This window comes from Aplidium turbinatum, chromosome 18 (genome assembly GCF_918807975.1).
Source record: "Aplidium turbinatum chromosome 18, kaAplTurb1.1, whole genome shotgun sequence".
In the NCBI taxonomy this organism is placed as follows: Eukaryota; Metazoa; Chordata; class Ascidiacea; order Aplousobranchia; family Polyclinidae; genus Aplidium; species Aplidium turbinatum.
The window spans coordinates 19023519-19049157 of record NC_137489.1 but is presented as its reverse complement, the minus strand read 5'-3'; the positions used below and the strand labels follow the sequence as shown (position 1 = coordinate 19049157).

At 40.4% G+C, this 25639-nt stretch overlaps 1 protein-coding gene across 1 annotated transcript in view; it reads left to right on the top strand.

The window, feature by feature from the left end:
- The window catches only part of LOC145787548 (adenylate kinase 9-like), a 33111-nt gene extending 17858 nt beyond the window's left edge, over positions 1–15253 (top strand). The window contains exons 18-35 of the mRNA XM_082599312.1: positions 196–408; positions 1151–1329; positions 4585–4842; positions 5019–5144; positions 5908–6068; positions 6496–6715; positions 6973–7116; positions 7365–7469; positions 8829–9056; positions 9251–9470; positions 10455–10656; positions 11110–11277; positions 11679–11875; positions 12719–12925; positions 13043–13202; positions 13705–13869; positions 14547–14698; positions 14789–15253. Coding sequence (XP_082455438.1) covers positions 196–408; positions 1151–1329; positions 4585–4842; positions 5019–5144; positions 5908–6068; positions 6496–6715; positions 6973–7116; positions 7365–7469; positions 8829–9056; positions 9251–9470; positions 10455–10656; positions 11110–11277; positions 11679–11875; positions 12719–12925; positions 13043–13202; positions 13705–13869; positions 14547–14698; positions 14789–15000 — 3317 coding nt within the window. The 3' untranslated portion in view covers positions 15001–15253. The remainder of the gene's footprint in view (positions 1–195; positions 409–1150; positions 1330–4584; positions 4843–5018; positions 5145–5907; positions 6069–6495; positions 6716–6972; positions 7117–7364; positions 7470–8828; positions 9057–9250; positions 9471–10454; positions 10657–11109; positions 11278–11678; positions 11876–12718; positions 12926–13042; positions 13203–13704; positions 13870–14546; positions 14699–14788) is intronic.
- The last annotated feature ends 10386 nt before the right edge of the window (positions 15254–25639 follow it).

The following is a 25639-nucleotide window of genomic DNA, read 5'->3' as shown; positions in this document are numbered from 1 at the left end:
GTTTCACAAACTTGTACATAGTTTAATTATCGCATGTTGCGTTACAATTGCGGTGTTATTTTTGTAAGGATTGTAGACAATGCTGCAAAGCACCAAAATATTCAACGATTTCCTCGCTGTATTCCAGTGAAGTCTTTGCTTTGAAGCAGCAGGATCGGTTCTTGTCGTTTCGTAATTTTGCTTTTCTTTGATCAGAAATAAGTGAGCTTGAGAAAAGCTACATCGGCATGCCTGTCCAAGATGCGCCGGAGTTCAGCAAGTTTCGTGAACTCTGTCGCGTTTACGAACGCGAGTGGGCGCCTCTCTACAGCACTGTGACGGCCACTGTCCCCAACAAGCCCATCTCAGTGGACATCCAAGACAAACCCGCCGAAGAGATCACACAAATGGCTGTGTCGCAGATTGAACGTATGTCAGAAAGTTGTAATTGAAGAAAACTTAATAAATCCTGCATCTGATGTTGGTGGTTGGCCACGTTCGATTTATAACATTAACACGTTTTTCCATCTATTTTACGAAAATTCAGCATCTGCTTGTATTTTCTTTGGGTAGAATGTTTATGGGAGATCACAGCTGATCAAACATGATCAATCTGTTGAAGAAGAATGTTTATTGCTACAACTGTGACTATCACACTTGTTCTTCGGTTGTATTTAGGGACAGTTATTATGTTTTCAGTAAACAATTATGTATTTTGGTTTGCAATTTAAAGTACCTAAGTTTTCCCATATATTGCCCAGATCCAAAGTTGGCATTTTGGCGCGCATAGCCCATAAGTATTAAGTTCAGGTTTGTCGTTGATCTTTCATTACGTGATTTCAAGCAGCGACAATTTAAAAGATCTTTGTTTACTGTAAAATTGGGATGGAATGTACTAATAGAACAAAGTATAATTTTGATGAGTAAACCGTTTTTTAAAGACCTCTTTACAAGTGGTCTTCTTTTTAGAGATGATCAAGCATCCACATTCCACAAGCGCCCTATTTGTGGTTTCCTGTCGCATTTGTGCCCTACGGCCAGGCTTACTTGGCTTTGTGGTAAATCCAGCTCTTGCTTGGAGCGATCCACCGATCTCCTTCCATTGCTTGATAGGCTCCTGCGCTTCCTCGCATTTTGTTGCAGCAATTTTAGTCACAGGTTTTACTTTCAGAATCGTTCGGGTATCATGCGTGGGACTTCTCCGGTCAGGATCTCGATGAAGAGGAAGAAGATGCAAACGCAGAAGATGAAGAAGGAGAGGAAGAGGAGGAGGAAGAAGATGAGGAAGCAAGGAGACACAAGAAGAAAAATTACGGATACACCAAGCATTTCGATCCTGTTGCTCTCAAGGTGAACTTATTTGGACTACCGGATGCTAGGATCAAACATAAGTATCAAACCCATCATCAGTAGGCTACTGACGCATGATGACCAATGAAGACATTGTTGATTGTATGGTTTAAATGGCTAGCGTGGAAGCTACACCGTTATGGTTAACGAATCACAACTGCTCGCTGTACTAGTGAGTGCTCAGCCTTGTGCTGATAGCCGGGAAGAACGCCCCTTTCTTCACAATGTTCTCAGCCCTGGCGCCTGCTGGTTTTGGTTGCTCTTTTCTTTCCACAAAGATAATAGTTAAACTGACTGGTAAAGCGGCGGTCGAATACATTGTGGCTAGAATACGGTGCGATACTGATGAGCCCAGTCTCAGCCTCAAAAAAAAACCCAGCCTCATGGGCGAAACACGTGTCTATCGCTGTCAATTCTTGCTACAAATCGGCTGCCGAGAAACCTGTATCTAGTTGTTGACATTGCTTGACGCGGTAGTGAAAGTTGAGACAATTTGCCCATACTGGAAAGGTAGTTGGCCTAACTCCTCCAGAGAGCATCTACATTAGGGTGTCCCACTTTTAGGCGACTTTTCAGGAAAATTAGGTTCGGGTCAAATTCTGACTGGATTTTCGTCACTGATTTCAAAAATGACGTTATTTTTTCATTATGACGTCATCTTGATGCGCCAGCTAGCGGATTTTTGCTATTTTGGCCTTATCACGAATATGGTAAGAGCTAGAGAGTTGGAACTTGCGCCAAAATGACCGGAAGGGACGATTTCCTATTTGTTGTCAACGCAATATGAAACGCTAACTGCAACAGAAAAGGAGTTATTTTGAAAAAACATGTTTTTGGACAAAAAAATGAGAAACATGGCAATTTTGCTACAGTGACGCTTTTATTTCGATTAATTTGCTGTGCTTCGCCACATTGTTTAACAATTAAGTACAGTGGTACTTTGTAGTAGTCTACTAGCATTTTGTATTTAGAATTAATTACCTCAGCATTGATTTTTGCATTGGTTGTTGCAATTACTAATACTAGCTAACGTTAAACCCTTGATCGTTTAGTTCAAAGATCTATCAAACAAAACCACAATTCAACAACACAACACAGTTCAATGGGATTATTTATCACACCATACTGTACAAAGCAGCACAGATGCGCAAGTCTGTTTTGCCCAAATCATCTTGGTCATCTCGAATCAAGCCGTTCACAACACGTTTCAGTCTTCCAATGAAGCGCTCTGTTGTTGTTGTCGATCATACGCCAAAACACTAATGGAGATGAAAAACATGCAGTCTTAGTTTCTTCGGAGAAAAAAATCACGTAAGTTGCCACACTTCAAAAGCGTCTGCTCGATATCAATGTTCTTGGGAAAATTTTCTGTCTTACCGCATCAGCAGCAAAAGGCGGAGCTTCAGCGTGGGAACTCAAAGCAACGTTTTTAGGGCTCAACCATTGGGGTGTATGCTTAACGATGTAGGCCTATCAGAACAGCGTTGAATACTGGTTCATCAACAGATTTGTCTGCAAGTAATAAATCTCTTGTGAACAGTACAATTGAAGGACCTTCAGTAGCAGAAGGTTTAAGATGGATGACCAAAGTTGCTGACAAATAAACACAAACAATGAAAGAAACCATACGTTGAAGTTTAGGGATATCCTGAGGCCCAACACAATACCCAAAAATCAGCATTCTTAAGTAACCACTCGCTGTTGTTATCCAACGCGCATGGGACACGCCTTCTTGACGATAAAAAAGTAGGGGTTTCAAATTTCCTGGAACATCCATCAATAAATCAGCTGCCAGAGCAAGAAGACACATATGGTCGCTCCGAAAAGATGAATCTTTAGCTTCTTTCTTGTGCTCAGAAAGCCATAAGATCTTGGCTTTTAAATAATTTGCGGCTATATCTGTGATGGAAACTTTACAATCTTGTCAGATTTTCAGATGTTGGGGCTTAGGTTTTGGTATTTTCTTAATTCTGTTCATCAAACCACCATCTGCCAGACAAAATTTATGAATCTTGTTTGCAAAATATCCCAAACAAAAATGATGCAACATTGCATCATATTTATTTTAGGATGTACTGTTGATGACATAACAATCGAAATAAAGGCATCACTATATTCTATTGTTAAGCTACTACCACTGTACTTAATTGTTAAACAAGGTGGCGCAGCTAAACAATCGAAGTAAAAGCCTCACTGTAGCAAAACTCAAGCAAAATTGCCATGTTTCACTTTTTTGTCCTAAAATGACCAAAAACATGTTTTTTCAAAATATCTCATTTTCTGTTGCAGTTAGCGTTTCATACTGTAGGAAATCGTCCCTTCCGGTCATTTTGGCGCAAGTTCCAACTCTCTAGCTCTTACCATATTTGTGATAAGGCCAAAATAGCAAAAATCCGCTAGCTGGCGCATCAAGATGACGTCATAATGAAAAAATAACGTCATTTTTGAAATCAGTGACGAAAATCCAGTCAGAATTTGACCCGAACCTAATTTTCCTGAAAAGTCGCCTAAAAGTGGGACACCCTAATCTACATCCACAGACATCGCTGTCACACAGGTATAGGCCTCCTTCCCTTCAACTAACACTGACATAAGCAACAATGAAGAATCAGCACTATTGAAAAGCGACAATATGTTTCCAATTGCTGAAATCACACAAAAATCTACAGATTACTTCAATGAACTACATTCAAGTGCAGCTCTAATGGTAGTGCTGAGCATTGACTTATTGCTGATAGTTTAACGCTGTAATTTCCAACATACTGTTGTGACCACTTTGTCTTGGTTAAAACGCGCTTTTATTATTTGTACTTGTAGGCTATCGTGACCCTGTATCGCACCCTGAATTCATTTGCATAGTTTTATGCTGCACCTGATTGATTGATTGAATCTTTATCCTCGGACTGGGAAAGCTTCTTGCAGAGCTTAATCCTGGCGGTGTCGCATACTTGCAGAGGCTTTGAAACACTGACGCAGGCCGGTCACCGAGATTGACAGAGTAAAGTTTCCGATTGTTGAAGTCTTGTTGCCGGGGAACTATTCCATCCATTAGATGCCGCTGATTGGAGAGCAGTCCTTAACGTGTGTTGCTCAAACGCACACCCCGAGAGTCGAACCAGCGCCGCTTGATCTTGAAGCTTCTTCGTTCCAGAAGTGACGCGCTAACCAATTGAGCTATCGGGGCGGACCTAGCGTGTTGCATCAAGGACGTTTTGCTTTAAAAAAAGCTAGAGGTTAATTAATGGTATGTTTTAGGAGGACTATGTCCTGTGGCCTGGGAATCCAGATATTGCTGCCAAGTTTCGAGAGAAGGTTTACCACTTCAAGTCGACAGAGAGTAGGGAACAATTCGTTGAAAACCCGACTTTATATTTACCCGAGCACGAACCGTTGAAGCCTCCCCCACCTAGGATTGTCCTGTTGGGGGCACGTGGGGCTGGGAAAACCTTGCAAGGAAGAATGTTGGCCAACGAACTTGGAATTTTCCACATTTCGTTCCGAGAAAGACTGCAGGTAAGTTTGAAGTTGTCATTTTCAGGTTTAATCTCATAGGAAAAGTTTAACTGTAAGCCGAAAGTCGTGAATAAATTTCTAAAGAGCATTATGGAATACAGTTGGTTGCAAGAATCATTATTCCAAAAGGTTTGGATTAGTTCTTGTATAGTATGGTCACCACCATTGATATGCAGGAGATGATTTTACCGAAGACCGGCAAGAAGATGGGTCCGGAGCACGAGGATCAGAAGCTCCTTGACAAGGAGATGAGCGTAACCATCGATGAAGCTGTCAAGAAAGCCATTGAAGCCAGTGCAGAGGTTCCATCAGTGTTTGTTTTCAATTTTTCTTTGATATTTTATTTCGTTTCGAAACAAGTTTCTTCAATGGTTTCATTTTGAAACACCAAATATTTTGTTGAATATACTTTTAAAAAAGTTGTTTCTCTATCATTAGTACAAAAACAAATCTATGTGTGCTAATGATAGTACTATAGTTTTACAATTAGACCTATGTTTAGTTAATATTTTAATGATAATATTTAGAACATTAGGGCTGGTGGGATGGCGCAGCGGATAAGGCGCTCGCTTTCCAATCATGCAATCCTGGTTCGACTCCCGGCTTAAGCTGGTTGTTGAAAAACACCGCTCACCTCTACCCAGGGTGTAACAAATTGGGTGGGCGTAGTTGCTGAAGGAAAGGCGGCCGAGAGAAAGGAACTGGCCACTTTACTCTCGTTAGTGCCGAAGGCTTAGTCTAATGAGAACCTTATCTTCTCGTTTCCCGATGCTTGGATCAAGTATGGGACTCACCTTTACCTTTTTTTTAGAACATTAGAATATTGTAAAGATAAAAAAACTCATTTGACTGATGAATATAAAGTTGGTGGGTTTTGTGCGCTCTTTTTTCTTGTCAAATTTAGTTGATTTTACCAAATATAGTTCACTGCAAGTATTTTAAAAACAACAACATTAAAAAATCCTTATGTTTAAATATCGAGGTTTTAGACTAGAGTCTTGACCCTCAGTTGATGTGAGTTGGCGTTTGGTGTGTTTATGTTGAATTTCTTGTTTTACGTTGCAGGGTGATGCCGTGGAAGAGGTGGACGAAGAAGAAGAGGAAGATAAATTTGATCTAAATGATGAAGAAGAAGCAATCAGAGCCAATCTCGTTGACGATGATCCTCTTCCTCCGGAAATACTTGCTAACATTCTTCCTGGATGGTGGAAGGAGGAGCCATACCGGTGAGATCATTCGTTGCCTTTAAATTTTCGAGCGCCAAGTCGCGACAGCTGTTCACCACACAACAGCTGGTTGACAGGATTACGGAGGGTCTTTATAGCTAATGTCGTTATTGAGACTTAAACCCTCCCTGTGTTGGTGGGTGTTCTGTGGAGGTGATAGTGAGGCAGTTCTATGTTTTAATTGTGATAAATTGCGCAATCTTAGTCTTGAAATTACACCTTGTGCCATGTACTAAGCAGTGCAATGTGTATTTCTTCAAAAACCCGTGATCGCGTTATATCAAGCTTCTAGTTTCAACTGCCAGTTTCGTTCTTTCCTTCTGTTATGTGGTTGCTGGAAGAACAGTTTTGAAGATAGGGATGTTTGTTGGTACCTCTCTTTCTTAACTGAATTAGTGTGATGATGTGAGATATCCTCCTTCTTCAGCTCTACAGGTTTCATCTTGGAAGGATTCCCACGCACGGTGGAGGAAGCTCAATTCCTCATCCAGTCCGGTCTCTTTCCGGATGCTGCTCTTATGCTGATGGTGGAGGACACTGACGTCATTAAGCGACTTCTACCACCGAGGATGTATCTTTGGAAGCAGCGGAGAAATATGCAGGATGAGAAGAAGGAACGGATTAAGAAAAAAAAGAACGACATCCGAGTAGGATCCCGTTTTTTGATTTCGTTTCTTTTTAATGATTACGTCATCAGTGACGTATGCGTGACTTTTTTATCGATTCATGCCAATCTGTTTATGCTGGCGTGGAACTAAACAACTTTACATTATCATCCAAAGTTGCTTGAAGATCGATGCATGACGGACTTTCCTGTTCTCATGATGATGTAGATTGTGAATGGCGTCCGAACAATGGCATAGGATCACGTGACCAATTAATAACGTTCCCGATTTGTTGACAGAACGAGAAGATGGAGGCGCGTCGAGCTGAGCTTCTCCTGGAGCAGAAGGAGAAGAAGCTCGAGCTTGCCGCCCAAGGAGAAGAGGAAGAGGAAGATGATGAAGAGGAAGAAGACATTGAGGAAATCTTGCAAATGGAGTTTGAGGTAACTTTTTGGTTATTTAAAACATAGGATTGATGACAAAGTGATACGGTTGAATAGCATTATTCAAACTATAATGAAACCATCTCGTTCAATTTGTTGTCGACTATCCTTTACTTGCAACATCACCTCTATTCTAAAGCCATTCTGTTTGCAATAAGAAAGTAAGAATTCCTTTAGAAGCACAAAAATTTATTTAATCATAGTACAATAAAACATGGTGTCCTGGTAAAGAATTGGATATTGTTCAGGAGGAAGAAGAAGAAGAAGAGGAAGAAGAACAAGAAGAAGATGCCAGCGATCGGATGAAAACAGAGATTGGTGAATACTTTGATGAAGATGTGGGAAGATTGCAGGTATGCAGGAAGTGTTGGCAAGTTGACCTTTCAACTCGTCGTATGAACCTCTGAGGACGAGGTTCAATCTTTTTACCACCTCAGATTACCGATTTGTAGTTGATAGTGTTAGTTACTGATCACGGTGACATACGTTTGCTACCCGGAACCAAGCACTTGGCGGTATAACGGATGTCCTAAGAAATGTCACCGGCTTCTGGCGTATGAGCGCTTGGAACGGGCTGGTTGCTCTGATGGAGGAAATGCCATCTAAACACATCTGTTGATTCTAGCTGTAGCACATAAAAAACATTTTGCTACCTTGCTCAACAACCTATAGCCTTGTAGGTCATGCCTTTTGAGGTAATGGTTAATGAAAGGGAACCTTGATCACAAACCGTCGATTGCGGAGTGGCTCCCCTTTGACTATTGTCCTTGATTTCTCTCATGATTATGAACAGTAGGTTGCTCGAGAGAGAAACTCCTACTGCCCTTCTTAGGGCTATGGCCTGCTCAACTGAACAACCGGAGGTCATAAGCATTAGCCAATGACGACAGTACTGATGCATCGACAAAGTCAAAGTTGGGACATCTCTATGGACAACGATTGTATCCAAATGCAATGTGATAACGGGCCAAGTAGTCTGCCGACAAGACTGACACGAATATTGCATAGCCAGTTTGCTACATTCTACTCCAACACCCAAGTACTGCCATTTCTAAAAGCGTAGCTATAAAACCATTCGTGTGCAAACTAATGGAAGGCAAACGATCTAATTCTAGACACAACAATGTTGTATAAAGTCTTCATAGAACGTTGGACATCACTCATCTTCTTCCTAACTTTCGCACCATCTTCTAGGTTCGCACATCCACATGATTGATTGATTGTGGGAATGTTGATTCCCGGACTGGGAAAGCTTCTTTGAGAGCTTAATCCTGGCAGTTTCGCATACTAGTGGAGACTTTGAACCACTGGGCACTGACGCAGCCCCGGTTACCGAGATTGACAGAGTGAAGTATCCGATTGTTATTGATGTGTTTTCTGTAAGTCATTTGAATAACTAGGTGCCATTGAATGGAGAGCAGTCCTTGAAATGTGTTTCTTATTTGCACACCCCGAGAGTCAAACCAGCGCCGCTTATTGTTGAAGTTTCTTCGATCATGAAGTCAGCGCTTAACCAACTGAGCTTTCGGGGCTATCGCCACATGTGTTTTAACCGCTCTTGCGGAATTATTTTGAATATTCATTTAAAAATTGCCACGAATGCCAACGTGATGCGTTATGTTAGTTCTCGTTTGTCGCGATCGGCACGAACAAACACAACTGGACTGTTTGTTGCGTGTGTACGTGTTGTCATGGAAACGTTTGATCTGCAGGCGGTGCAAGAACAGTTTGAAGAGGGATCGATTCCCCGCTTGGAAGTGCAAGCGAGTCGCAAGCCTTCCATTGTGAAGTATCTGATCGACATCAAACTGAAACCCTTCATCTCATTCCGAGGGAGCCTCTTTGAGCGGGTCACTCCTGTCAGTCTGGATGTTGCAACAAAGATGCTGATGTCTGGATACAAACATCCCAGTTCATTCACAAAGTGGGATCCTGTTAAGGTAGTAGATTCGTATCTGACAACCAACTATCCACATCAAACCACATCCCAACTGGGCCAGTTTGATTGATTGTTTTTGAAGTAATTTGCAAATTTTATGTGAATTATGTCACCTGGTTTTTGCTAAAATGTAGCAAATTTTTAAAACCCTTTTGCTTGCCTTTGTAATGCAGTAAATTTATTATCTTGTTTCAGCTATTAGACGATGGCGATGTCGTCCAGCCGATGCAAGGGATGGCCAACCCCACTTACCCGGTGGTGCACAACCATTTCATCTACTTCCTTTCGTCTCTTGATAGCCGAAACAAGTTCATGGCCAACCCTATGCGGTATGCCTTCAACCAGCCTTTAGCCAAGCCAGTCGTTCCTATACAAATGGCGATTGTTGGCCCACCCAAGTCCGGCAAGACAACATGTACGTCTCACTGTGACGCTCTTAACAACTTGATTCTATCTACCCACGTGACTGATTGAGTCACGTTTCGTAGCTCGGTATATTGTAGTTTGCCTTCTCAGTACATCACTATCGTGTTTTCGTTTGGCGTTTTTTACACTTGAAGCTCGTTGTATTTGAGCCAGTTTTTAAATGTTTCATGGGCCGATCCTATAGATGTTTGCCGGGGCGCGAAATTTTTTTTCCCACGAACTTTTTGCTACTTCGCATAGAGTTTGTATTTATACCGTGTGAATGCAAACATTTTTCGTTGGCGCGTTTGGTTCAGTGGTTTCGTCTTTTGCCTTATAATCGTGAGGACATCGGTTCGACGCCCATCGAAGTCAATTTTTTTTCCTTAGACCTACATTAATTTTTGCGGTGCACAAAAGCTTTTAAAAAAAAAGTAAGGTTAGGGCTAATGGGTTAGGGTTAATTCTTAATCAATTCGGAAATCTTACTTTGAGACTAGTGACCAGAATCAATTTCGTTTCTCAACTTTTTTAAACGTGACTAGACGAGGTGTGTCTCCAGTCCAGGCTACGTATTTTTTCAAGTTCAATGTTTACATTTGGACCTGCTGGAGGGCGAAAATCGGCTTGCTGTAAGGGCGAAAATCGGTAAAAACAGTTATGCGCGCCGCGCGGTAACCAGTAATGGCTACGCTTACAGAAATATGCAAATGAGACAGAAAATTCGTGGGAAAAAATTTCGCTGCCGGGGCACCCCTTCATTTTCTTTGGACCTATAGTTTGCCTGCTTTTTTCACAATTATTTTGCAACTATTGGACTGATTATGTGCCATCCGGTAAGTGTCGTTGCACACTGCGGCAGCTTTGTCACTGGACCACATACTCTTGTGTCGCATATTATGTTTGAAAAAATCAACATCAACTAGTTGTTGCATCGCATTTTCATTACTTTGAAGATTTGAATAATTATAGAACTAACTTTTTCTATCTGTAGTGAGCGAACGCTTCAGCAAGAAGTTTGGTTGCGTCCGGATCTCTGCTGGCAACAGCATCCGGCGGGTACTGGAGCAACAGAAAGATTCGGTCTTGTCCCAGCAGATCCTGTCCCACCTGCACCAGGGAGGACTAGTCCCAGATGCGCTGGTCGTGGAAGCAATCGCGACGGCCATGCTGGATACGATGACCACGACCCGAGGGTTGGTAGCCATAGCGACGCGTTCAATGCATGCTCGGATAAGCATTGTGTGGTGTTGTTCGCGTGATGCTTTGCGCTCTGTGCATCCACCTGCTTTCTAACTTTGTTTTCTTCTTGTTTGCGGATGTCATTTAGCAGTGTTGCATATTCGATCTCTGTACTCTGATATCCTCATCAATTCTTTTGTTCAGCGCAAATGTTATCAACTTTTTTCTTGTTGACTTGACTTAAAGTTGAAATGACTTAAAGATTTGTGTGTGTCTGATTCTAAATTCGGGTTGGTCTGAGTTCTTTGGAGTTAATCGTCATCTGATGCAATGCTGAAGAACTGAGAAAAATTGCTTAAAATGATGTCGACTTTTGTTGACACTGTTCAAACAACCAACTGTTGTTAAACAATTTATTGTTACTGTGTGTATCATCACATAGATTTAGACTCATTCTTCCCTCCTAGCTACATCTTGGATGGATATCCCTGCACGGAACAGCAACGATCCTACTTGAGCAAGCGTGGTGTTCTTCCTGTCAAGTTCATCGAGTTGAAAATTGACGGGAAAGAAGTTTTGGTCCGGGCCGAAAAGGACAGGGCCACCGGGGAGTGGGAGTACCCCAGACACGACAGGTGGGTCGGCGATCACGGGTAGGTTCAAGTGCGTCTATGCAACCTGCAGGGTCTGTTTGGGACAACCTGTTCCTGTTTGACTGAAATGTCTTGCTACATTTTGTGGCAGTGTTTTGATTCTGCGGGTTGGTTTTTATGGCAATGTATCTCTTTGTTGGTGCTGGTACTTAAATTTATTTTGTTTCATGTCTTTGACCTGAACTAGCTGGATATAGAATGAACAATCATCCATTTTGTCATCTCGAAATATCACACTATCGTAAGATCTGCGAGAGTTTGACAGTTTGAAGTGTTCAAGATGTTTATCGCAGATTGTTGTCGCCAGTGGAGACATTGTTGATGTCACTATGGGAGTACGTAGCAACATTGGAGTTCGTAGCCTAATCCTCTTCTTGTTGCAGTGAAGAGATCATGATAGTCAAGCACGCCTGCTACAAGGAGCACTCTCCTCCCATCGAGACGTTCTATTCGGAGGAGCACCAGAACTGGCATCCGTACGACGCCAGCGTCTCCAAGTGGAAGTTATGGGAATCGGTGCTTGCTGAAGCAATCTCGTCTGTCAAACAAATCCAGGACTATCTGGACAGGATCGCGAGAGGTTTGCGGACAACTGATTAATTTGTATGCTGCGTAGTGGTATTTGTGTAGATAAAGTGAGCGACTTGGCAGATTAAACTCGTTAGCTTTTCTGATGGACACACCTAAATTTTGTTGCTTATGCGCGGCTTCTTTAGGAAGTTTTGAATGAGCAACAACATGAACTAGTGTAGTATCAAGGAAATATGCTTAAGTCTTCTGAAGATTCAATCCATCCATTAATCGATAATCAATAGCAATCAGTGCCATACGGTAACCATTATTTTTATCTGTTCACATTTTTTAGAAAGTTTCAAACACATACTTGATCTGCGCAGTAACTCTTTACATCACATCAGTTTATTTTGATACGATCTGAACAGCCATTGAACAAACTCCAAACCTAGTGTGGGTTTAAAGCCTGCTGAAAAAAAGCGAACACCAAAAAAAAATGTTCACCGTATGGCACTGATAGCAATGCACGGTTTCAATACAGCTGTGCACGAATATGACTTCTGTTTAAATCCATTTCATTTATCCAGCGAGGAAATGTCTTTATTGAGTAGAAGACAATTAATGAGATAGCTGCAGCCAACCTATTCATAAATTGATTACAAATACCTCACATTGCAACACTCAGTGGCTAGGCCACATTTATGATGGTACAAATACTAGCCATTGTACCGGTGAAGAATTTGAAATCTCGTTTTCATTGTGAAAACATTTTAAATTCTGGTCATGAGTTCTATTACTGCGCTTACCTTCATGGCCTGGGTCACAATTGGTTTTGTGTGGAAGACCAGGCCAATGACGTGAACCGACATTTCACCCACTCCGCTAGTGCATGAATGATATTGTCATCTAGGTGAAGCCGCTCGTCTGAGCGACCTGTGCATCAGTCCATCTGAGTTCGATCTTCACATTGGCGTGTACGGACACTACTGTCCTGTTAGTTTGAACCTTCGCGGGGAGTTGGCGGATTGCTCGGACAAGTCATATCTTCGCTATGCGGTGGAGTTTCGTGCAAAGTATTATAAATTGGCGTCACTTGAAGACATGACGACATTCATGGGTAAGTTCGGCATTTCATATGATCAGTTCGGCATTTCATATGATTCATTTCACGAAATGTTGAACGACGTCGTGAGCATGTCAGGGAGCGTTTAACTTGGGCTTCGTTTGTTTGCAGCGAACCCGGAACAGTTTGTGCCTCCCATCGCAAGCAAAAGCCTCCCCCCGCCAGATAGTCTTCCACAGCGTCGTACGCGCGATGAAGTGAAGGCGATGTTCCCAAAGCAGATCGAGATGAACGGCTACTGCCCGGTGACTTACCTGGATGGCAAGCTAGGGTAAGAACCACGCTCCAGGGTTCGAATATCAGCGGACTATTGCCATTGTCGTTTTATATTTTTGCGATGCTTTGTGTTGAATTTGAATCTCTTTTTCTCATGTTTAGTTTTTACAGCAAACATGGCTTTGTGCTCTGTCAAATATTAATCAGGTAAGTGACATTAAGCTTCCTGACCTTACTTCCTGAAGAGGTCAATTGCGTCTGATCGACAAAGTGTCGGAATTAACACTAGTTTCGTTTGTTTTGCACTAGAAGTGGGTTATGTGGCATAACAATCATTCGCTATCTCCGCTTGCAGCAGATCGCGCATCAACATGGGTTACTTGACAGGGTTCCATGTGATTTTATGAGCCGCACTGCTTCCATGCTGGCTTAAGACAGATTGGAAGAGGGTGATACGTTACCAGATATGTAGCATACCATCTTTTTAAACTGGTTATCTGGTGAAGTCTCATCGAATTTTAGGAGGTTGCTTCGATAACCATGATCACTGTTCGCAGGTTCGAGTACCTGGTTGAAGGCAATTCCGAGCTCGTGGCAGAGTACAAAGGAAAACTCTACTCATTTCAGAGTGAGAAAAAACTCCAGAAATTTATGAAGCTCCCTGAACTTTACTACGACCTGAAGCTCCCCAGCAAACTCCCCCCCAAGAAGGAACCCATGGAGTGAGTAAACATACGATCGCTCTCGATGTTAGGAGGAGCTTTGTTTACCGCATCTCATCCATGCTTGCGACAAAATTCCACTTTAGTCGTCATCTCCGCCTGAAGAAGATTGGCCATCAACATGGGTCATCTGCCTCCACGAGTCACGATTTTGAGCAAGCTCGCCCATCATCATCATCATAATCCATCGTCGGTTTGTTCCCCGCTAGTGGGGGTGGCCGATTGTTTCCGCGCAGCAATTGTTTTAATCCCTTTTCTCCCTTTTCGCCCAGTGTCGTCAAATTGAGTTCGGTCCACACCTGGATGTTGTCATGCCATCGCCTTGGTGGTCTGCTTCGTTTTCTCTTTCCGTTGACTTTACCTTCCATGCAAACTTTGCTGACTCCACATTTTGATCTTTTAGTGTGGCCGAACAGTTTTAGAATTTTTGATTTTATGGTTGCTGCAACCTTGGCTTGCAATAATGATGTCGTTGGTTTTCAATCTCCGATTGGAGAACTTCTAAAGCAAATGTGAATGAGAGGGGAAAGTTGCTTTCATTTTATCAGTTTCGCTTAAATGTCTTGTCTAATCTCACTTAAAATTTTAGGTTTAATTTGTGTCGCTAACCTCTTCAATTATTATTGTTCCGTCGGCTTTTGCCGGATGGTCACTCATCATAATTTTTCTCTTCCCAGCATCTCCGGGCTTCCTATGCTTGGTTACTTGGAGCAGGGTGCCGCCATTTCCATTATCCGCTCTCTCACTGCAGCTGGATGCTTCAAACCTAAGTTCCCCTTCACCTCCATCCAAAGATCCGCTCTCATCTACATCGCTTGTCATCTCAAAGGTTAGTCCAACCTCTGATAGGTTACTCGCGTTGAAAGCGACAGCAAGAAGGCTTGCTAATTTTCAAAGTAACGTTCATCGGCCATTACAGCTTTCAACCCACGCAATTCCACTTACATCCGGGAGAAATACAAGAAGAGACTTTGCGACTTTGAAGATCAGTGTCGCATCATTACGTACCTGGGCGATCACATGACCAAACGGTATCGTGACCCTTCAACTAGGCCCTTTGACTTTGACCACAAGATGGAAGTATTCCTTGGCCTGGAGCACCGAAAACCTCACCGTAACTGGGTGAAGTAAACTGACACAGTTTTATTGAAATTATTTTTATTTTGTTCTTCCTGTTATCTCATTTGTTAACGTGATATTGGAAAGACAAACGCGTATTCGAACTGCGTCTGTTTCTTGGCTTCATGTAATGGATTCATTTGTAAAAATAAGCAGTCAAGCATTGGACCCACGATGCTTCCATAAGTATAGTTGGCACTGAGCTGATTGATGAGATTTAGAGTTGTTTGTGAACCGTGAACTATATTAAATCTTACTCAGCCTACTCAGCGTTTTCTATGTTTGTGAATTGCCTGTTATTGTGTGTGTGAGAGAAAGAGAGAACAGATGAATCCAAGCAACCACACGGCATTTAACATAATCTATTATGTTAAATGCTGTGTGGTTGCTTGGTTTCATCTGTTTATGGTTGAAGAAAGTCACCTCTTTACCAAAATTGTATTAGAAAGAGAGAAGTAACTTTATTTGCCAATCCGATTCTATAATAGTAGCCTACGGTACACAATAAGTTTAATAATAATAATTTATTTAACGCCAGTTGGGTGCAAAATAACATCAATAAAAAGTCTCCATAATTGGCGATTTTCAGCCAACTGTCGCAGTTTTTCCGGGCTGTGCTTTGTAAGGAATTAAATCCTTCGCATGAATGTTTCTGCTGGTCTTCCTTGATTTTGTTGGCCTTAACCAGTTTTGAGAAAACGAGAGTTTCACTATAAACTGAGTTTATTGAATGTTGTAGATTATTCCATGTACCAACAAGAGTAGTTGACGTTTGGTGACTCGTTGAAGCAATAAGGGACAAGGGAGTTTTTCCTACAGCATTATATTGTAGCCTAATGACTTTGTGAAGTCATTGTGAATCATGAAATTTTGAAAATTCATGTGTTGATGGTATTTTTTGGACTTTTAATGTTGGTTGTCATCGTCGTCGTGTGAGCCTCTGGGGCCGAGGGCCTATCCTTTTACCACCCCAGATTCACGACGCTTCTGGACAGCAGGCAGGGGCGCCGGAACGATTTTTGACTGGGGGGGGCAGAATTATGAAAAAAGAGGGCACTTTTTTAAAGTAACAAAATAAGATATAGCGATAATGCTGGGCAGTTCGTTAATCGTTTTTCCCCTATTAACCATATAAATCGAAGTGTGAGACAGATGAAGATATATGAATGAAATATATTGAAATAGCTTGAACAAATTGAAAGGAAAAATAAATTTCACGTAGGCTACGTTCATAGCGTCACAATCTGCTGCAAAGTATAAAATGTCTCCACGGGATAATTTGTATACTGTGCTGTATATAGACAAATATCAAACCAATCCGAAGTACATTTTACGCGCGTCGGTTACTCGAATGAGCTCATTTGCAACAGCTTCTAAGTCAATGGTGTCCATCACCTGTTTGTGAATAGTCCCAAACATTCGGTTGTTTAAACTGTTTTCTGTCATTGTGGTACGGTGGCACATTTTTATTCGCCTCATGGCGCTAAAACTGCGTTCAGCATTCACCTTTCCTAATTTGACTCTATTATAACTTATCATAACGGCTTACATACACTTTTACTTCTAAAAACTTTTAAATTCCAGGTTCTCACACTCTTTTGTTATGCTAAGACGTTTTTAGCCTACCATTCCTTAACTTTCCTACAATTCTGTATCACTCAGATCTTTTTTCTAACTAAAACCAAGACCACGAGGAACATTTCTTTTCTCATAAGTCAGCCATCAACAACACCCGGCCATCCGGCCCTACCTTTGGTCCTATTCTATGCAAAACGGTCGTTAGTGGTGCCTCGAATCATTGGCGTTTGATTTTCACAGCTGGTGGTAACATCAAACATAGTTGTGACAAAACCGTCTTTGAAGAAGCATAGGAGTGGTAGAATTTCAATAAATTATGTTTGTGACCTGCACAATAGCTCATTATCGAGTAATGATACAAGAACTATACATACCGGTGTACAAAGAACAATGGCACGGAAGGGCATCATGTAACCTACTGATGTGATATAGAATTTTGTGTGTGAATAATATTTTGAGGCGAAAGTGAAAGATTGTAATTAAGCTAAAAGCGAATAGCAGAAATTGTTATATTGAGAAATGTGCAGTAGCTCACATGACCTTAAAGGGTAACATTGCCCCCCATCCAAAGAAAACTTGAGGGCAGGGGGGGCGATCGCCCCCCCGCTTCCGGCGCCCCTGACAGCAGGTTGATTGCCATATTTCACAGGCATAAGTAAAGACGGGAAGAACAAGTGGTTGATATAGCTTGAGCTTTAATGTTGATGACAAAGTGCTGTTCCACATGTTGTGTAAATTTGCTACTAAAATAAGCTTAGCCTACATTACAATAACAAACAAGGAACGCATATGTAGGCTCCTCTACGCTCAGTGTTGAATAATTCAAACTCATTGGGTTGGAGCAGCGAAAGACCATTTGGTCATCTATAGTCAGCTACTACCACCTACGTATGTAAGCTTATTTTGTAGGCTTAGCTTACTGATGCCTACTAATAACTGTAGGCTACTAATAAAAAAAAATAAATAATAACTGTTATAGAATCTGATAGGCAAATGAAGTTATTTCTCTCTCTCCAACACAGTAGCCTATGACCTGGGACAGTGTTGTCCCTGAAATATCAGATTGAGGTGGTTTTGGGCTGGTAGAAAAGCCAAGTTGATTTATTGAATCTTTATGCTGGGACTGGAATAGCTTCTTTAAGAGTTTAATCCTGGTAGTTCTGCATACTTGTACGAGGCTTGAACCACTGACTGTCTCAGACCCGGTCACCAAGATTGACAAAGTGATATTTGCGATAGTTGAAGTGTTGTTCAGTTTGTTGTTATTTCTGACCGTCCATCACAACAAAAACAATAGGGGAAGGGAAGGTAATTTGATACACTTTTAACATTTTTGCCTGTTAACTGAAAATTACGTGACAAAAACTATTGATTTAAGCTGAAATGAAAGTCTGATCCCTTACACACTTTTTAAAAACATTTTCACTTTTCTATTTTTGTTACTTGTTTTTTAATTGAAATTTTAAAAACGTCACTCAAATGTATCAATTTACCTTCCACGGAAGGTAAATTGATACACCCGGAAGGTAATTTGATACAGTAAAACTAACACAGAAATCCCATTTGACAGCAAAGCAATAAATAAAAATTTAATGTTTTGTTGGCGTGCTTGGGTGCAAAGATGAATGTTAAGACCTATGTGTGCGGCGAAGCTTCTGCTGCGAGACGGACATGGGAAGGATGATTGGCTAATGGCTAGAGTTCTTATTCTAGGGGGGTGCTTTGCGCTGTTCTCATTTTTTGACAGCAGATAGCGTGTAGGCCTACAAAAGACTATATAATAGTTGTTTCCCAAAGTAGCAGGTCTAGTTAATAAAAAATAAATTATTTAAATCAACTAGATCAATGACCACATTTATCACATCACAAAAAAGAACTTAATATACTGTATCAATTTACCTTCTGCACATGTATCAATTTACCTTTTTCAAAAAAAGTTATAAAATTCTGATTTTTGTATGCTTGGATGCACATTGCAGAAAAAACGTGACATGCCCTTGAAGCCTTTTCAATGAACTGTCAAATGAGTTTGGATTCATCTTTCAAGAACATTTCTTTAATTTTCCAGACGAAAATATTCATGAGTTAAAAATTTTACCAAAATACTCAAAAAACACACTTTTACAATTTTATGCCACAAAAGCACGAGTTAGCTGCATGGTGCAATTTTTGTAGGCATTATTTTCACAGATCTTCCACCTAATGCCAATATTTTTGACTAATATTTTTTGTGCATTTCTGTAGGGGGGGTGTATCAAATTACCTTCCGTATCAAATTACCTTCCCTTCCCCTACATGCCAAAGGTAGCAGAGGTCTAGAAAAAAGTAGAAGCGACAAAACGCAGACGTTATAACGTGCATGGTCTCTAACTCTCTATGACTTAAGCAGGACAATCAGTTTGAAATATAGCACGTCGCAGCACTTTAATTTGTTGTCGGAAAATTATTCTGTCCATCAGATGCCGCTGAATGGAGGGCAGATCATAATGTGCGTTGCTCAAACGCACACACCGAGAGTCGAACCAGCGCCGCTTGATGTTGAAGCTTCTTCGTTCACGAAATCAGGCGCTAACCAACTGAGCTATCGGGGAGAACAAAATCTTCGCTGGCTGGTACCTAGGCTAATCTTCAAAATCTCCGATATTTTTTTTGTTTTTTTCTCTAAACATATACAGGAAACTTATCCAACTAAAAGCGACGCAAAGTCCAGTTTTTTTTAGTGAACCGAAGCACCTGTTAGGCAGTGGCGCCGGCAGGGGGGGCAGGCGGGGCAGCTGCCCCCCCAATGTTTTGGGCATCATCTTTTTTTTTTTTTTTTTATTAATACATATTAATATATATTTTTTTAATATTTGGATCCCAACCTCAAGTAAGTCAACTCAAGTTGCAAGGGGGGGGGGGGGAGGTAAAAGCTCTCTCTTTAAAAAAAGTATGGAAAACCTTGATGACTAAATTGTACAGTAGATTAAAAGATTTTCTACAGAAGCAAAGATATAAAATTTTTAAAGTTTTAACTAACGTCACATTGATGTAGAAAAATAACAACCTGTTAAAATTTTGATACCTTACACTCCCATGACTTCTTCCGCGCGCATTTTGGTATTGGTTGCTTGCAGTGATTCTTTCACTTAAACAAAACGTTTTGTTTCAGCAGTTTTGAGTTGTTCGATTCTTAAGTTGTAAAGGAGACTCAATTTCTCCAATATTTATCATTTATGTTTCTTCTTTAATCTCAGCAGAGTATAAAACTTGTAAAAGTTTTTCATCCATACGACGTCATGAATGAAATTATATCTCAAATCAGCGTAATGACGTGATCTCATCTAAACATTTTACCGAATAATAAATTAACAAATTCGATCGTCAAAAGTGGTTTGGTGGTGGTAAATATTACGTAATGAAAAAAATGTGATAAGGTTGGAAGACATTACGTCATGTATTTTCAATACAAATATGAAGTTCAAAATTTATTCTTTTGTTCATAGTCGTAATCCACCTTCAAAGCGGTACTGCAAAGAACAATTTTCGATAAGGGGGGCATCAAGAATAAGTCGACATGACTTTTAACCCTTAGAAGGTTGGGCTCCTGGAGTCTTGCTCAGTTTGGGGGGGGGGGGGGGGCTGTCAATTCTTCTTATGCTTTAGAAGTGATATCTCTGTTATTTTGGCACGGTTTCAAAATTTGGGATTCACTTTGTAAAATTATTCACGCTGAGCATATCCGAAAATTAAAACTATGTGAATTTTAGAACTGCTCATATGCGTTGAAATGTTGAGGTCACTTATGAGTGTAATTTGTAGCGTGAGTTTACACATTATTTTTTGGTAGAGTAATGAAGAACGTGCATAGTAATGTTGTGATTAATTTTTTTTACATTATTTTACATACCGGTACAGCCAATGCCCTTCACGCTGTGAAACAGTTAGGATTAACGAGACATGGGCCAAATTAATTAGGCTACTTTCATCCAGCTGGTGGGAAAATGTTTCACAATAGAATATGAAATATTTCAGAGGATGTGCTGAGAAATGCCTTATATCTTCAATTTATAACTTTTAATCGCTCAAAATTTCAGCTCAATAGAGGTGAATAAAAGTTAGGAAAAGTCAAGAAATCTCGTAGTCGCAGCCTCAGTGGTTTTAGAGATACAACTGTTGATACAAAAAAGTTGAATTGACAGCCCCCCCAACCTTCAAAGGGTTTGCATTGAGTCAACAGATCTATGCCTGGTTTACGTCAGCTCCGGGGATCAGTGAAATATAAGGTTGTCATCTTCAGTGCAACAAGACCATTGATTGATTGGTTTAATGAGGATTCGTTGTCCCATTGCTTTCATTTTGAGTGATCATACTGATTTTCAATTTATTCCTACAAGACATTACGTAATGAAAAAATATATAACTAAGGTTGGAAGACATTACGTCATGTCTTTTCAATTCAAAATGAAGTTTAAAATTTATTCTTTTGTTCATAGTCGTAATCCTCCTTCAAAGCGGTATTACAAAGAACAATTTTCGATAAGGGGGGCATCAAGACTATGTCGACATGACTTTAAAGGTTTACGTCAGCTCCGGAGATCAGTAAAATATAAGGTTCTCATTACCGTGATTGTAAGCCGCGGGAAATTTTTTCTCTAAAAAACAGATTTCCGGGAAGCTAAACATTTTTTCCAGCCCTGGTAGAAAACAAGAGAAATTAAATAATATACCACTGTCTTGCATGTCTTGCACCAGTGGCGTAGCCAAGGGAGGGGGGTTCGGAGGTTTCAACCTTTCCAATTGAATACATTGTTTACAAGTAAAGTTGTAGCCTATGATGTAGTTTCTCGTCAAACTGTGCAAGGATGCAAGCCATCTGCAACTGCTGAGATCGCTTGTTCGATCTAGATTAACATCTAAACAGCTATTCGTTAGGCTATACAAAACTTGAATAGCCTAAAGTACCGTAACTTCATTGTCTCAAAGCTTTTTGTTTGACACTCATCAAGATGTATGACCTCTATGACGTTACATTTTCTAAACTTTGGGTTGACTTCAGAGCATAAAAGTTAGTGACTTACAGTGGCGTACCGTGACCACTTTGACAGGGTGTTCAGTGACGTCAAAGCAACAGCGGGGGGGGGGTCTGGGGGGCCTCCCCCAGAAAATTTTTAAAATTACCATTGAATTTGGTGCGTTCTGAGAGCATTTTCAGCACAAATTCTGAACATGAACAGAACTGACAAAAATAATGTTGTCGGAATGGAGAAGAATACAAAATATATATTTATTTGACAGCGCATTGAATGAAAGACTTAATAATATCAAACATTAAGTTGCATTTCTAAAGTGACATACTTCAGTTCACTTTTTATTTCCGACCATCAAAACGAACAATATTACTTGCCATAACACAGCAGGAGTCTGAAAAAACGCGAAAGTTAAAGCGTGCTGGAGATGGAAATGATTTACTTCATGCAAGGATTAGGCACGGTCGCAACACCTTGAGAAATGTACAAGCGAATTAAAAACAAACAGGTGAAAGTTAAAACAAAAAACAATAGCAAAGCAACTCGATAATAAACAAGAAAAGAAAGTGGATTGCTATATTGGTCGGCTTTGCTTTTGTCCGCCGTACTTCTTAGTAAAAACGAAAATGTTTAACACCTCGACTACAGAAGGAAAATTCATCTATAGCATAATTCGATTCTTCTTGTTTGTGCAATAAATGTTTGAATTACATCGTCGTAGAAAGCTTGCTTTTGCTTCGGTTCTAGCAAAAGTTGTTTCCAACGCTGATCACCTCAAACTCTAATCCAACACAGTGTTGCCAGATTTTTTTTAAAAAAAGAGCCCAAAAATGCGCCAAAGCAACTTAAAAGTAGCCCAATTTGCCGTCGCGACGTCGACGGTTGAGCAACGAAGGCGCAGGCTTTCTAGGGGGGTTTTTGGGCACGCCCCCAAAAGTCATGGGCAAAGCAACATCTTTGTCCATCATGCTGATTGTGTAGATACAAAATACATACATTAATACAACATACAATAAGTACAATGTTCAATATTGAATCAAGCAATGTTCAATAGAAAAAAACTTAGACGAGCCAATGCTATACAAACTTCATACAAATTCCTATTTTCAAATTCAAGATACAAATGGTTCCATAGTAGATGCTAATGCATAGCATAAGCCCGTCAACTCAGATGAACTACCAAGAACCAACACCCAACAAAATTCTATCATCAACTGCTGAAGCTTCATTTTCATATATAGAGCTGTCATGCTTCCGCATTGATGACCGGGGATCAAACAGCATTTTTCCAATTGTTGCAGCAAAGTTCTGATCCTCACAATCGCTGACAAAAGTTGAAGTCCGATACGATTTCGCAGTTTGGTTTTGATTGCAGAAACTCTCGAAAAGGCTCGCTCAACTACCGTAATGCATTGCTGATTGGTATAGGCTACATTGTTAGTGCCAATTGAGCAACTTCTCTAAATTTATACTCCCCGGCAGCATTTCTAAACTCGTACACCTTGGTACAAAAAATACAAGAATCTATCATTGTTTTTCAATCATACAAGGAAGACCAGTTTACATTCAGTAAGTTTCTCCACTGACATTCAATTTTTCCCACTTTAATTTATAGCTTAGACACCAATAAAAGCTTCAAAAATTATGGTACGGTACCGTACTAAACCAAGATCATAACTACCCTATAATTTCCGATATTCGATACAAGTGCAATTTCGCTTTCGCCACTCGCCAGTCAGTCCTTCCATTCTCCCGGATGAAAATGAATACAGCATTGCTGTAACAACAGTCAAAGCTGCTAATGGTCAGCAGTAAAATCAATCCTCATGCCGAATCAAAAAAATAACGTCATTTTTTCCGTAATAAACCGAAACTTTACCCACATTTTCAAAGGCTGGTCGGATTCTACCAATTATTCAGTACTGCCAACTCAAAATTCACTATCAAACAACTTAAAATTCTGCCAAATTTAGGCGCCGTCTCGCGCCAAATCAGAGACTAAAAGTAGCCCAAAAAAGCGCAAGTCGCAAACCAACATTTTTTGGCGCCAAGCCCAACTAAAAGTAGCCCAATTGCAGATAAATCGCCCAATCTGACAACACTGATCCAACAAGCTAAAACTTGCTATTGCCTGGGATTCCCCCAATGACGCGCCAAGGTGTGCAGATCAGCGAGTGCACAGCCTGGCTGACCTAAAACCATCGCTGTTTTCGCTGCCTTGTGACGTCATTTTTCTTAATTGTTTATTTTAAATAGCACTCGCAAAGCTGTCAGTGCACACCCAGCTTAAAGGTAATGACCGAAAAAAATTAAAGGTAATGACCTCAAACGTTGGAGTATTAAAATTAGAAGGGGAAGAGTTTTGCAATTGAAAAGAAAGCAATCAGCATGCAGCAAGATGTTAAAATATCATGAAAGTAAAGAACATCGACAACCGATGGAAGTTTTCTTTTTTTTCTGGATTTCTTGGGGTGTGCAGTGCACACCTTGAACACCCTGAATATACGCCACTGGTGACTTACCGGAATAAGATCGTTTTTTGAATCAACCAAGGAGAAAATTGATAAATAATAAAACTGTAATAATCTCGCAAAAAAAAGCAATCAACCTATGTCTCTAAAACAAAGTTTGCCTAATTTTAAACGAAACTGCAGTAAAAGAGCGAGTTTTGCCAATACCAAACATTCAAATATCTCAGTCTGGAATTAGCAACAAGAAAACATAGAGACTTAGCTTTATTTTCGAAAAATGCCGAAGAAAACATGATCTTATCCTTTTGCTATGCCACCGGACAGCACCATTTTACAGAAATATTCATACCCACAATTTTGTTGAAAATGCTCTCAGAATGCACCAAACCGAAAGTAATTTTTCCAAATTTTCTGGGGGAGCCCCCCCAGACCCCGCCGCTAAGTGTCGCCTTCGGCGAACACGCCATCGGGCTTCGCCCGCCGGCCGTCAACACCCCCCTTTCAAAATTTTTGACTGTGCTACTGTCTTGCACTGTCAATATTTTGCTCCCCCAATGTTGAAGGTCTGGCGGCGCCACTGCTGTTAGGTAAATCATAGATAAAGTCTATGGTTAAATCGAAGCCAAAATTTTTACAAAAGAGTTTAAACAACTCTGAACACTGAACAGGTCATTAAAAGCCAAGCTGTTGATAAAATTTACAGTTTTGATAGGCTATACTGTACTCCGCTTTAGTGAAAGTTGTAAAAAAAACAGATGATACACTTATTGTGTACCACCAGAAAGGCGTTCATGAGTTCAGAACATAGATCAGAACCACAGTGCAAGTAAAATATATAGAAAATTGCAAGGTGACGCTCGAGAGTAAACACTGAGCTACAACAAGACGAAAAAGGGTCATTTGTTTTGATTGTTGCAGCTGCACGCAGCTCGAAAGCGAAGGCATGTCACATGTGATTGTTCAAATCACAGAAGGCGTTGATGGTCAGAAGCCCTTGTTTTATGAATTCTTGTTTGATTTCGCAGATGGCCCAAAAATCTTAAGCATGCAATTTGATCTTGGTTCGTAAATTACACCTTGTGGAAAAACTGTAGTAACTATTATAAAGTGGTTTAACTAAGCTTGTTCACATTCAGATGAGATCCATATAAAGGCACAGTGTAGGCCAACTTTGTTTTAACACCTGTTGATTTCGAGTTCATTAGAAGTTGTCAATTAAGAATGTTTGTAAGATTCCTGTAATAATTAGGTTTTGTGTTTACCTTGATTAATCCAAGATTATATTTTCTTTAGATGATATTTTTTCTTTATTGGTACTAATCTAGGATTGTTATGCTTTGCTATAATAATGCAGACTACAATAATGAAAGTGCACTGCCAGAATGTAACATCAGCTTAAACTATTTTGATGAGTCTGACATAGTTTTTTTACTGATATAAGCAATTTTATTAGAATATGATTTAAAATTTTCTGAAGCATTAATCATGTTTAGCTTACAATGGAAGGAGAAAGAGAAGTAGATTTGAAATATTTTGTTTCCTGTTGTGTGAATGAGTAGCCTACAACCACAAACATGAAATCCATAGTACCAT